The sequence below is a fragment of the Cervus canadensis genome, chromosome 27, assembly GCF_019320065.1.
Source record: "Cervus canadensis isolate Bull #8, Minnesota chromosome 27, ASM1932006v1, whole genome shotgun sequence".
Classification (NCBI taxonomy): Eukaryota; Metazoa; Chordata; class Mammalia; order Artiodactyla; family Cervidae; genus Cervus; species Cervus canadensis.
Window position 1 is genome coordinate 34,885,615 of NC_057412.1, and position 14,397 is coordinate 34,900,011.

Sequence of the window (14,397 nt, forward strand, 5' to 3'; positions counted from 1 at the left end):
CCTTCCTCAGCAATCAATGCAAAGAAATAGAGGAAAACAACAGAATGGGAACGACTAGAGATCTCTTCAAGAAAATTAAAGATACCAAGGGAACATTTCATGCAAAGATGGGTTTGATAAAGGACAGAAATGGTATGGACCTAACAGAAGCAGAAGATATTAAGAAGAGGTGGCAAGCATACACAGAAGAACTGCACAAAAAAGATCTTCATGACCCAGATAATCACGATGGTGTGATCCCTCACCTAGAGCCAGACATCCTGGAATGTGAAGTCAAGTGGCCTTAGGAAGCATCACTACGAACAAAGCTAGTGGAGGTGATGGAATTCTAGTTGAGCTATTTCAAATCCTGAAAGATGATGCTGTGAAAGTGTTACACTCAATATGTCAGCAAATTTGGAAAACTCAGCAGTGGTCACGTGACTAGAAAAGGTCAGTTTTCATTCCAATCCCAAAGAAAGACAATGCCAAAGAATGCTCAAACTACCACACAATTGCACTCATCTCACACTCTAGTAAAATAATGCTCAATATTCTCCAAGCTAGGCTTCATCTAAACATGAACTGTGAACTTCCAGATGTTCAAGCTGGTTTTAGAAAAGGCAGAGGAACCAGAGATCAAATTTCCAACATCTGCTGGATCATAGAAAAAGCAAGAAAGTTCCAGAAAAACATCTATTTCTGCTTTATTGACCATGCCAAAGCCTTTGACTGTGTGGATCACAATAAATTGTGGAAAATTCTTCAAGAGATGGGAATACCAGACCATCTAACCTGTCTCTTGAGAAATCTGTATGCAGATCAGGAAGCAACAGTTAGAACTGGACATGGAGCAACAGACTGGTTCCAAATTGGGATAGCAGAATGTCAAGGCTGTATATTGTCACCCTGCTTATTTAACTTATATGCAGAGGACATCATGTGAAATGCCAGGCTGGAAGAAGCACAAGCTGTAATCAAGATTGCCGGGAGAATTATCAATAACCTCAGATATGCAGATGACACCACCCTTATAAGAGGAAATAAAGAGCCTCTTGATGAAAGTGAAAGAGGAGAGTGAAAAAGTTGGCTTAAAACTCAACATTCAGAAAACCAAGATCATGACGTCAAGTCCCATTACTTCACAGCAAATAGATGGGGAAACAATGGTGACAGCAAGAGACTTTATTTTCTTGGGCTCCAAAATCACTGCAGATGGTGACTGCAGCCATGAAATTGAAAGATGCTTGCTCCTTTTAAGAAAAGCTATGACCAACCTAGACAGCATATTAAAAAGCAGAGACATTACTTTACCCACGAAGGTCCATTTGGTCAAAGGTATGGTTTTTCCAGTGGTCATGTATGGATGTGAGAGCTGGACCATAAAGTTAAGTACCAAAGAATTGATGCTTTTGAACTGTGGTGTTAGAGAAGACTCTTGTGAGTCCCTTGGAGTTCAAGGAGATCTAACCAATCCTAAAGGAAGTCAGTTCTGAATATTCATTGGAAGGACTGATGCTGAAGCTGAAACTTGGGCACCTGATGTGAAGAACTAACTCATTGGAAAAGACCCTGATGCTGGGAAAAATTGAAGGCAGAATGAGAAGGGGACAACAGAGAATGAGATGGTTGGATGGCATCACTGACTCAATGGACTTGAGTTTGAGTAGGTTCCAGGAGTTGGTGATGGACAGGGAAGCCTGGCATGCTGCAGTACACGGGGTCACATAGAGTCAGACACAACTGAGCAATTGAACTGAAACCTAGTTACGTCCCAAAGGCCCCACCTCCTTATACCATCACCATTGGGGATTAGGGTTTCAGCAGATGAATTTGACTAGAAGATAACCATGTAGTTTATTACACCTTTACACTGTCCCCTCCAGACTTATTCACAGAACATATAGGTTCTTGTGTTATTTCCATTAATATCATGTCTCTGAAGTGTACTGGATATTTTTTGAGGGTGAGTGCAGTCGCTCAGTCGTGTCTGACTCTTTGCAACCCCATAGACTGTAGCCTACCAGGCTCCTCTGTCCATGGGATTTTATAGGCAAGAGTACTGGAGTGGGTTGCCATTTCCTTCTCCAGGGGATCCTCCCAACCCGGGGATCGAACCCGGGTCTCCCGCATTGTAGGCAGACACTTTACCGTCTGAGCCACGAGGGGAGCCCCCCTATTTTATTCATATTTACCTTCTTATCCCCAAGAAGGTTCTGGTACTGAGTAGGTATTCTGAGTGTGTTATTTCTCTTATTTCTTCCTCAGGACAGTTGACTTATTTTCGCTGATAATTTCGGGGAGGGGGGTACCTTTCAATTTGTACTTAGAGACAGCTGTCTGTGTTAACTGTGAAACAAATTCTGGTCTGGACTAGATCCACATTTTTAAATGTCTAGTATAATTCTGTTTTGGAATATATGTCTGCTTATATTGTTTCTAAACTTGGTTTTTCCTCCCTCTAGATAAGGCAGGTCTTTTAAAAATGTGACTTGTGATTGTCTTTCTTAACTTTCTAGGGAGCTGTCTAAACTGTAGTAGATGCTTGCTGACAGGCAATGGTACATTGCAAGTCTGTTTCTCAGTCATACCTAAGCCTAGAAGCAAATGCCTTTCAAATTTATTTTTGTAGTAGCAAATGTTTTGCTGAATGTGAGAATGATAATACCCTCTAAACCAGTGTTGTTCAGTAGAGCTGTTTGCAATGATGGACATGTTCTGCATTGGCTCCGTCCAGTAGGGTGGGCCACCAGTCACATGTGACTCTTGAGTACTTTAAATGCAGCTAGTACAACTGAGGAACTGAGCTTTTTATTTAAGTTTGATTTAACTTTGAAATCCTCATGTAGTTTGTGGTCACTGTATTGACTTTATAAGCAAAGTTCAGGGGAGTAATGTTTGTTGTGAATTCCATGATGATGTGGAGAAGGTAACGGCAACCTACTCCAGTATTCTTGCCTGAGACATCTCGTGGACAGTGGAGCCTGGCGGGCTGTAGTCCGTGGGGTCACAAAGAGTTGGGTACAATTTAGCAACTAAACAGTAACAACCACAGTGGTGAGCGAATGGAGGAGACAGACGTGAAGTCTGAACTCTTCTCTGTAACTGTTGAGTCACTTGCATCGTTCATCGCTCATGCCTTCTCTTTTGCTGTGCTTCTGTTTTTGTTTTGTTTTCTTACCTCTCTAAAAAGTGACTTTCACTCTCATTTTCAGTCAGTTCTAGAGACTTTTGCAAATATGAATCTCGATAAAGGACTACTTTAGTCATCCCATGGCTTAGAGGGTAAAGAGTCTGCTGCAGTGCGGGAAAGCCAGGTTCCATCCCTGGGTCGGGAAGATCCCCTGGAGAAGGAAATGGCAATCCACTCCAGTACTCTTGCCTGGAAAATCCCATGGACGGAGGAGCCTGGTAGGCTACAGTCCATGGGGTCGCAAAGAGACAGACACGACTGAGCGACTTCTCTTTCCTTTTTCCTTTTTAGTCATCTCAATTATATTATTGGTCTGCTGAAATGCCTTCTGTGGCTCCCAGTTCTCTGTCTTTAGAACCCTCTTCAGTGTACATTCACTATTAAAGATCTGCTCCAACTACAATGTTCAACTTGTTTGTACGTCTTGCTTTTTCCATTTCTGTTACTTAGATCACTGATCTGACTGTTTAAATTCAACCTAGCTTTAAGGTCTAGGTTTCAGCTCCTAGTTCAAGGCTTGAACCTTAGTGATCTTTTTAATCTCTTACTGTCATTACCATTCCTTGGCAGTTATAATTGTATATATCCTGTACTTCTTTGTGCTGTCATATGCAGACGTACAAAGCAATTCAGTTATAATTTATGAAAATATCCTGTATTCTTTTCTTGTAGAAAAAAATAAAATCTACTCTTTACATTTACAAGCTGTCCTTGTAAGTTTCTTTATTCCAATTATAGCTTTTATTCAAATTAAAAAGGAATGGTCCCATACTCTTCATTGTTGTCAGTTGCTAAGTTGTGTCTAACTCTTTGTGACCCCATCAGCTGCAGCACGCCAGGCTTCCCTGTCCTTCACTATCTCCCACAGTTTGCTCAGACTCATGTCCATTGAGTCAGTGATGCCATCCAACTATCTCATCCTCTGTTGCCCCCTTCTCCTCCTGCCCTCAATCTTTTCTAGTATCAGGGTGCTTTCCCTGAGTTGGCTCTTCGCATCAGGTGGCCAAAGTACTGGAGCTTCTGCTTCGGCATCAGTCCTCGCAATGAACACCCAGGACGGATCTCCTTTAGGATGGACTGGTTGGATCTCCCTGCAGTCCAAGGGGCTCTCGAGAGTCTTCTCCGACACCACAGTTCCAAAGCATCGATTCTTCAGTGCTCAGCTTTCTTTGTGGTCCAACTCTCGCCTCCGTACATGACCACTGTAAAAGTCATAGCTTTGACTATATGGACCTTTGTGGTCAAAGTGATGTCTGCTTTTTAATATGATGTCTGAATGTGCATGGACAGAGGAGCCTGGTGAGTTACAGTCCATTGGATCGCAAAGAGTCAGACATGACTGAAGTGACTTAACACACAGACACTAGGTTTGTCACAGCTTTCCTTCCAAGGAGCAAGTATCTTAATTTTGTGGCTGCAGTCAGTGTCTGCAGTGATTTTGGAGCCCAAGAAAATAAAGTGTGTCACTGTTTCCGTTGTTTTCCCATCTATTTGCCATGAAGTGATGGGACCAGATGCCATGACTTTAGTTTTTCGAATGTTGAGTTTCAAGCCAACTTTTTCACGCTCCTCTCACTTTCATCCAGAGGCTTTCTGGTTCGTCCTTGCTTTCTGCCATGCTCTTCATAGCTTCTCCCATTGCTTGGTTGTTTTAAACTATTCTCTAAATGTTTAGTTTTTCTTTATAACTCTACATGGGTTGTAATGGTCCCTGGGGATGGCCGTGGTGTTGAAAGTTGAAATATTTATTGTTTGTAACTTAGAGAATCTGTAGCCTTAAAGCAAAGGTTCATTTATTTATTCTACAAATACTTATTAAGTACCTGTTATATTGTAGGCATTATTTTAGGACCTGGGGTTATAGCAATAAAATCAATAAGCAAACAAAAAGCCCTGTCTGCAAGGAGTGTAAATTCTAATTGGATATTTTATAGTACCTATCTTTCCTCCAAACCAGTTTGCTTAGATGTAATGCTTATTATGTAAACAAATAATAAACATTCTATTTAGTACTAATATACGATGAATAATACACTTATGCCATTTAAGTTGTGAAGTTAAATTAGCGTTACTAATTTGAAGTCTAAAGATTCTTTTTCATTTGATTATTTCATTTGAAACAGAGTATCCTGAAGATGTAGCTCCTACTGTTGGATTTTCCAAAATTGACCTTAGACAAGGAAAGTTTGAAGTCACCATCTTCGACTTGGGAGGTGGAAAAAGAATTCGAGGAATCTGGAAGAATTACTATGCTGAGTCCTATGGGGTAATATTTGTTGTGGATTCAAGTGATGAAGAAAGAATGGAGGAAACAAAAGAGACAATGTCAGAAGTGCTGAGACACCCTCGGATATCCGGAAAGCCTATACTGGTGTAAGTAATGTTGGTGTTGGGCTTCCATGGTGGCTCAGACAGTAAAGAATCCACCTGCAGTTGGGGGAAACCCGGGTTTGATCCCTGCGTTGGGAAGATCCCCTGGAGGAGGTCATGGCAGTCCACTCCAGTATTCTTGCCTGGGGAATCCCCATGGACAGGGGAGCCTTGTGGGTCCATGTGGTTGCAAAGAGTCGACACGACTGAGTGACTAAGCTTGTGCGCGATGTTGGTGTTATTGTAAACATAGAAGCAGCAGCATTAGTCCTTAAAGAAATCTCCCTAGGTTACAAAACACTGAAAAAGTGTTGTCACACTCTCACATAATCAAATGTATGTAATTTACTGGGAGTTGTTAATATACCAAGACTTTATTATAATGCTGTCTGTAGGGATTAAGGGCAGAGGCTATGTAATGAAGAAATCTTATAATTAGATCTGCTGGATTTTCAAGTGTAAACTCTTTGTTTTATTTGATAATTTACTCTTGTCAAATTTTGCAGATGGTCTATTAATGAGGTTCTAAAATGTTTTTCAATTTATTTTCCTCTTTTAGTAACATTTAGGTTTTGCCTCTTTTTTTCCCTTGAGTATTCTTGTTTGAAACTTACTTAGGTGGTTTATTTTTCTAATGCCACGTTGATTTCTCAGTTTTTACTTTTATATTTCCAAACTGAGCATGTGATCTGTGTCATTATCAGCGTGTGATCTGTGTCGTTATCAGCGTGTGATCTGTGTGATTATCAACTTAGTCATAAGCTTAGCATCATTTTGTTCAGCTGCTTAAACATTAAAAAAAAATTCAATGACAAAGCTTTTTTGCACTATCTGCCCTCATAGCATTTCCCGAGAGTAAACACAAGGTGGCGCTATGACTTTGAGACGTAGTCAAGTGAAAAGTAGTTGAAATTGCTCTTAAAATCGGAGTGAGTGGTATGTGTGCTCTCGCCTTCTTGTCCTTTTCTCTTGTTCTCTTGTAATTCATAACCAATGATTGAAAAAGAGAACAAAAAACCAAGCAACCTGTCAACATGGTTAAATGGGAAAGTGTAAGCAAACTGTCCCTGTGGTCCTCAGTAATAAGTGAACATTTTTAAATGATGCGGTCTGAAAACTCTGATTACAGAAAATAAAATGTTACAGTACCATTTATTGTTAAGCTTATACTATTTAATTTTTATACTTTTAACTAATTAGAGAAGTTATTTGATAGATATAATTAATTCTTTTATTGAATCTGAAAGAAACTTTAATAGACATGAATACAAAGAGTAAACTTTGTTGAACCCCATAGGCTAAATTAGTCTCTACAAATGTTGAAGCAGAGAACCAGTGACTTATAAAGAGTACTAACAACTGATGCTCATTTGTAAAATAATTGAGTATGCTTTTTAATCTAGTAGTTATTTATTCTTTTTTTTCATGTATTCTTTCGTGCCTTTATTCACTCATACAAGTACTAATTCAACAAATATTTGTTAAGCATCCACTATATGCTAGGCATTGTTCTGGTATAGGGATCCGTTTAGGTATAGGGATCCGTTTGAGAACAGCAGCAATAAAACTCCACATGTGATCTCAGGAGTTTACATTCTTGGAGGTGAGGCACACAATAAATGTAATAAATAGATTGTATTGTACGTTAGGTGATAAGTATATTGAAAACAAAACAAGTAAAAGAAGATCAGGAATCCCGTAGTGGCGGTGGTGACGGGCATGTTGCTCTTAAAATAACCGTAGTAGCTCTTATTGAGAAGACGACGCTGGAGGTAAGAGTCAGTCATGCATATGTATGTGGCAAAACCCTGAGGCAGCGGCATGCAGTTGGTAAATGTCTGTACAGTGGTTGCTCACCATTACAATTTCACTGTCAGTGAGATCTCACAAAGACATGAGAATTAATTATAGATCATATAATATGTTTATGAAACACAGAATGGTTCACCATCTGAATGGTTTTTCTTAAGGGAGTTTTACAACTGTAGAATTCTTGTTAATTGGGCTAAAGTTTTGAGATGTGTGTGCTTCAAAAATACATACAGTTTACCAGAAAGTACATAGTCTTAGTAAATTTAGAAGATGTAAGAAAGAATGAGGATAAAAAGTGATTGGCCTATCATGCACAGCCGGCCACTGCTATCATTTTGATGAGTGTCCTGTGCATATTTTTGTAAAACACGTAATGTATGCAGTGTTCATATAATAGACACAATTTTCTATCCCACCCTTCTTGCTGCTTATAAATCCCTCTTTAATATCCACCTAAGTCCCATATTTGAAAGTTCTCCTGTTTACCTTTTTGTCTCTGACCTACAATGTTTGTCTTATTGATGGTACTGTTTTAATATTTGAGTCTCTTTACTCCTCTCAGTTCCATTTGATGTTAACTCCTTTCAGCCTTTGTTCACTTCTCCCTTGTGTTACTGATTACTCTCCAGACCAGTCTCCCTGCTAGCATCTTGCCTGTTCTCTAAGCTCTCCTCTACATTGAAGGCAGGAGCCCTTTTATTTGATATTTTTCAAATCACAGAACAGGTACATGCTTTCATAAGTGAGACAATGCAAGAATAAAGGACTTGAGAGCTCTTTTTAAATGAAGATTTGATCATTTTACTTTTCCTGAGTCCAGGTTGCCTTCATAGCTCCTTGCAGATGGGAAAGTCTGTGTTTTGACTGATAATAACGATAGCATATAATAGGTATGGCATTGAAAAGTAAGTGGAAAGGGTTGTAAGTCTAGTAAGTGGAAAGGGCCTCCAGTAGAGCCCTGCTAAAGTCCATGCTCTGGGCTAGTGGGTATGGAGATGGAGGAAAGGCTACTGAAATTACGAGGCTGACTGCAGTGCTCCTTGTTGCACACAGCTGCCTCCTTCCTGCCCACAGACGTCTGGACTTCTTAGCTGAAAAATCCAGTTATGGCATCTAATTTCTTCTGCTTGCCACTTTTCTGAGCCTCAACTAGTGGATTTAGGACCTGCAAAGCCTCTGAGAACTCAGTTCAACCCCTTGATAATTTTTTCTTCCCATCCTCTAATGATGAGCAAACAGAGAACAGCAGACCTCTAAGAAGATTCAGTCCTTCCACAGAAGGAATAAACCAGAATTATCTTATCAGGAAAAACAAAATCACAGATTGGCAGAGCAGGATTCATTCATGCTGGGAGAAGCAGAGTAGATGACGATGACGGCAGGTCCTGGACACTTCTCCAGCTCTGCCTGACTCGATTCTGCCTCCTGGTCTGACAGCGTGTGTTGTTGACATAAAGTCTCAGTCACATTTCATTTCATGTCACAGACTTGAGGGTTCTCTGGGAAGGTCAGATTCATGGATCACTAGGCTTCTGTGCTTTATTAGCTTGGAAGTTCTGTTTGGCAGTTACATAGTATTTACTTCTTAATCAGCATAATATTCTAGTCAAATCTCTGAAATAAGTGGTGAAAAGTTGAAAAAAACATGGGTTTAGGGAGAATATGGAGAGTCTAGAACCTGGATTCTAGGAGCTATTGTGAATTTGTTTATGACCCTGGCAAGTCACTTCACTTCTTTGGACTAAGTGGGTAAATGCTGAGCGTGCTTAGTCACTCTGTTGTGTCTGAGGCTTTGTGACCTCATAGACTGCAGCCCACCAGGCTCCTCTCTCCATGAAGATCCTCCAGGCAAGAATACTGTAGTGGGTTCCCATGCCCTCCTCCAGGGGATCTTAACCCAGGGATCAAACCCAGGTCTCCCGCACTGCAGGTGGATTCTTTACCAGCTGAGCTACCAGGGAAGCTCTAATGGTTAAATACCTCTTCTTTAATAAAAGTATCTGTAAAATATTGTATTCAGCTGTATATTATAATGTGAACCATAGTATAGTCTATGCCAAAAATCCATTTTGGTACAAAGGTAAAGTGATTTGTATTTCTTCTAAAGAAATTAAAAGAAGATATGATGTAAATATCTGCTCTGAGATATGAAATGTTATGATGTTAAGCTGTGTATTTACCTAGAATAGAAAGCCTCTTTTCTCTCATATCTACTATTATAGAGATTAATTTGAACCTATACTCTGATTGGGTTCCCTTTGTGGTTCATCAGTAAAGAATCTGCCTGCCAATACAGGAGACGTGAGTTCGATCCCTGGGTTGGGAAGATCCCTCAGAGAAGGAAATGGCAACCCATGACAGTATTCTTGACTAAGAAATCCCATAGACACAGAAGCCTGGGGAGCCACAGTCCCTGGGGTTGCAGAGTCAGACACAACTTAGGGAATAAACGAAAACAATGTACTCAAATTAACTAAGGTTTGAAATATATTATCTACCCTCACATTCCCCTCCACATACACATGCTTGCTTTAACCATTTATAACTTATTTTATTAAAAGCCCTAATACTACATAGTCAGATAAAGAAGACCTTTCCAAGAGAAAAAGTAAACAACTTAAGCAGTTGTACAAATAGCACTGAAATCAGCAGTAATTTCAAAATTTAAGCTCAACATCCACCATAGAAGTTTTCTGTTAATAAAACAAGGCACTGTTTGTTGATTCCTTGCGACTGAGCTGAGAGGTATTTTAAACATCTTAAGTTGAAATTTTCAGCAACCCAAGGTTACACTAATGTTATAAGAAGACGCATATTCTTTCTGTATCTCTTCTTTCTAATATAGTCTTAAATGTTGCCCTTAGAGCGAATGTAAATTACCCTTCACTTTTTGTGGTTGAATCTCCTAATACTGCCACCTGAAATGACTCTGGAGATCCAAGGCTAAAATTTCCTCCCAGAATAATAACAATTCTTACTGGTGTTAGCACACTTGAACTCTTGGAATGGTGCCTCTTTCTCCTTATGTACTGTCTGCTTAGCTGTGGAGTTATATGACCTAACTTAACTTTTAGTCAAACCTCATAAATTAGATACTACACAACAAAAGTGTTAAATATATAGCAGTTTCACTCAGGGGAGAAAACATAATATCTCTTTTATAATCTGACTAGATGTTATGAACATTTCAGGGAAAAAGAATATTTTGACCTAGAGGTCTCTGTACCATGGATGGCTTCCCCAGATCTTCTGTAATCACATGCACAGTCCTGAGTGCTTGTGCATTTTCCTTGAAAGCAGATTCTATCTCTCGTCAAATTCCTAAAGGATTTCATGACCAAAGAGGTTAAAAAAAAATGGCAGTGAGTTTTCATATTAGGAGAAACAATAACCAGGATTTTATCATTTTTTGATAAGGGGAGTTTTCAGCTTCTATATACCTGCTTAACTCAGCTTTCTTCTAGACAATAATATGGAAAACTTAGTTTGAGAATTATTTTTTTCTTGTAAGTGCCCAAGAGAAGTTAATTAGGTTATGGGTTATCCTAACACTGTCCTTAGAATTTAAGTCAAATGTACTTTTACAGAGTTACATCTTTCAATGAGAAATAGGAGAATCTGGGTCCTTTGTCAGATTCTGTAAACCCTTAAGTAAGGGAGTGGGGACAACCTATATCATTTAATCACTTGATCTTTAGTTGTAGTGGTGAGTCCCTTAATTTACTGTCTGAAACCTCTACTCACTTTATAGTGCCCATTGGCTTAAGATGTCTTTTCTTTCAGTGGAAACTTACCAAGCTGTCATCTTCATCAACCTTATTTAGTTACACTGTTGACTTACCTCTGCATTTCCTTGCTGAGGGCCACCTTTTGTCTCTTATGGCATCCAGCTTCACTATAGCAGCTGTAGTTTACAGTAAAGCTTCGTAGCTGGTTGACTTCTCAAGTAATTTATGCTCCAAGAACCCATAGAGATTCCTATCCTTTCCCTCCCCTGTCCCAACACGCTCTATTATAAAACAAAACAACGAAGAAAAACCTGTTGACTGTGTTGTTAAGCAGCAGGATGTTATCTAGGAATCACCTAGTATCAACATCAGACCAGACTATATTTTTTAGAGCAGGGCCAAGGATGCTTCTGTTTTTTCCACAAGTTTTCCAGGTCTCTCTGATGCACAGCAGAAATTAGGATCTGCTGGTGTAGGGGAAAGCATGGGCTCTGGAGTCAGCCAGGCCTGAGTAGGTTACTCAATCATCCTGAGCTTCTTTGTTTCCACTTGTAAATAAGGATTTTAATATTTATAGTACATGAATTCTGAAATAATGTATTTAAGGCATCTAGTGCAGTTTTTTACTAGTGTTCTGTGCTTGTGATTGTGGAAATGAATAGTTGCTATCGATTGCTGATATGTGGTGCCTAGGTAGATTGAATTAGGAGAGCCAGTTTTAAAGTATCTTGTGTGATTTCAGGCTACATGAAGCTTTTGATTTACAGAAACTGACATGGCTTAGTAAGAATGAGTCCAAGTACTCAAAGTAGTTTTCACTATTTTTGTTATTGCACACTCTCTGAGCCAGTAGCTTCCTAATATTATGCTTCTAATGCTTAAGAATTTTTTCTTTTAAGGTAATTTGAAGGAAAAAATGGCTACTTTTAGTACTTGTTGTATGTGAATAAACAATATATTCAGCAGCTAATTAGTTAAATATATTGTTTTTATTGTGTAATAGGATGCTTTTGAAGTATAACAATGAAATTGTATGTGATATATCAGTTCAGTTCAGTTCAGTTACTCAGTCGTGTCTGACTCTTTGTGATCCCATGGACTGCAGCACCCCAGACCTCCCTGTCCATCACCAGCTCCCAGAGTTTGCACAAACTCATGTCCATTGAGTCGGTGATACCATCCAACCATCTCATCCTCTGTCGTCCCCTTCTCCTCCTGCCCTCAATCTTTCCCAGCATCAGGGTCTTTTCAAATGAGTCAGCTCTTTGTATCAGGTGGCCAAAGTATTGCAGTTTCAGCTTCAACATCAGTCCTTCAATGAACACCCAGGACTGATCTCCTTTAGGATGGACTGGTTGGCTCTCCTTGCAGTCCAAGGGACTCTCAAGAGTCTTCTCCAACACCACAGTTCAAAAGCATCAATTCTTCAGTGCTCAGCTTTCTTTATAGTCCAACTCTCACATCCATACATGACTACTGGAAAAACCATAGTCTTGACTAGATGGACCTTTGTTGGCAAAGTAATGTCTCTGCTTTTTAATATGCTGTCTAGGTTGGTCATGTCTTTCCTTCCAAGGAGTAAGTGTCTTTTAATTTCATGGCTGCAGTCACCATCTGCAGTGATTTTGGAGCCCAAAAAAATAAAGTCAGCCACTGTTTCCACTGTTTCCCCATCTATTTGCCATGAAGTGTTGGGACCAGATGCCATGATCTTAGTTTTCTGAAAGTTGAACTTTAAGCCAACTTTTTCACTCTCCTCTTTCACTTTCATTAAGAGGCTCTTTAGTTCTTCACTTTCTGCCAGAAGGGTGGTGTCATCTGCATATCTGAGGTTATTGATATTTCTCTTGGCAATCTTGATTCCAGCTTGTGCTTCTTCCAGCCCAGCATTTCTCATGATGTACTCTGCATATAAGTTAAATAAGCAGGGTGACAATATACAGCCTTGACGTACTCCTTTTCCTATTTGGAACCAGTCTGTTGTTCCATGTCCAGTTCTAACTGTTGCTTCCTGACCTGCATACAGATTTCCCAAGAGGCAGGTCAGGTAGTCTGGTATTCCCATCTCTTTCAAAATTTTTCACAGTTTATTGTGATCCACACAGTCAAAGGCTTTGGCATTGTCAATAAAACAGAAATAGATGTTTTTCTGGAACTCTCTTGCTTTTTTGATGATCCAGCAGATGTTGGCAATTTGATCCCTGGTTCCTCTGCCTTCTTTAAATCCAACTTTAACATCTGGAAGTTCATGGTTCACATATTGCTGAAGCCTGTGATATATGTGATATATTGCTGTCCTATGAATCTTTCTGTGATTGTCTTGTATTCAAATGAGTATGTTCAGATATAAATAATACTATAGAAAATTGCTCTTTCTGAAACCATCTGTATATAATTATGCTAATGAATAATAAATAGTACTTGATTTTCTTAGTTTTCATGATAAACAATTTAGGAACAATTTTAAACAAGTATCAGTAAGGCACTACATAAAGGATATTGCACAGCTTTGGGACAGAAGAAATAAGTCTCATCACCTGATTAGCTGGGGAGTTTATCATTAAATTTATCTTTTTTTTTTTTTTGCCATCTGAATCACCAGGGAAGCCCTAAATTTATCTTTTTTATATGTTCTTTAAACATTTGAAGTTAAAAGATGCTTACAAGAAAAAAAAAAAAAAAGATGCTTACACCTTAGAAGAAAAGTTACGCCCAACTGCGACAGCATATTAAAAAGCAGAGACATTACTTTCCCAACAAAGGTCCTTCTAGTCAAGGCTATGGTTTTTCCAGTAGTCATGTATGGATGTGAGAGTTGGACAATAAAGAAAGCTGAGTGAGGAAGAATTGATGCTTTTGAGCTGTGGTGTTGGAGAAGACTCTTGACAGTCCCTTGGACTGCAAGGAGATCCAACCATATCATCCTAAAATAAATCAGTCCTGAATATTCACTGGAAGGACTGATGTTGAAGCTGAAACTCCAATACTTTGGCCACCTGATGCAAAGAACTGACTCATTTGAAAAGATCCTGATGCTGGGAAAGATTGAAGATGGGAGGAGAAGGGGACAACAGAGAATGAGGTGGTTGGATGGCATCACTGACTCAATGGACATCAGTTTGAGTAGGCTCCGGGAGTTGGTGATGGACACGGAGGCCTGGCGTGCTGTGGTTCATGGGGTCGCAATGAGTTGGACACAGTGAACTGAACTGAAACATTTGAAGCTGATCTACAGGAAACTTTTTTGTCTCTGGTAATGCTGCTGCTGCTGCGAAGTCGCTTCAGTCATGTCTGACTCTGTGCGACCCCATAGAC

At 39.5% G+C, this 14,397-nt stretch overlaps 1 protein-coding gene across 5 annotated transcripts in view; it reads left to right on the forward strand.

The window, feature by feature from the left end:
- The window catches only part of ARL13B (ADP ribosylation factor like GTPase 13B), an 81,066-nt gene that overhangs the window by 24,387 nt on the left and 42,282 nt on the right, over nt 1-14,397 (forward strand). For 4 of the 5 annotated variants that reach the window (XM_043448635.1, XM_043448634.1, XM_043448637.1 and 1 more), the window contains one exon: nt 5,296-5,545. The exons of the other annotated variant lie outside the window; for it this stretch is intronic. In XM_043448635.1, coding sequence (XP_043304570.1) covers nt 5,296-5,545 — 250 coding nt within the window. The remainder of the gene's footprint in view (nt 1-5,295; nt 5,546-14,397) is intronic. 5 annotated transcript variants of the gene reach the window in all.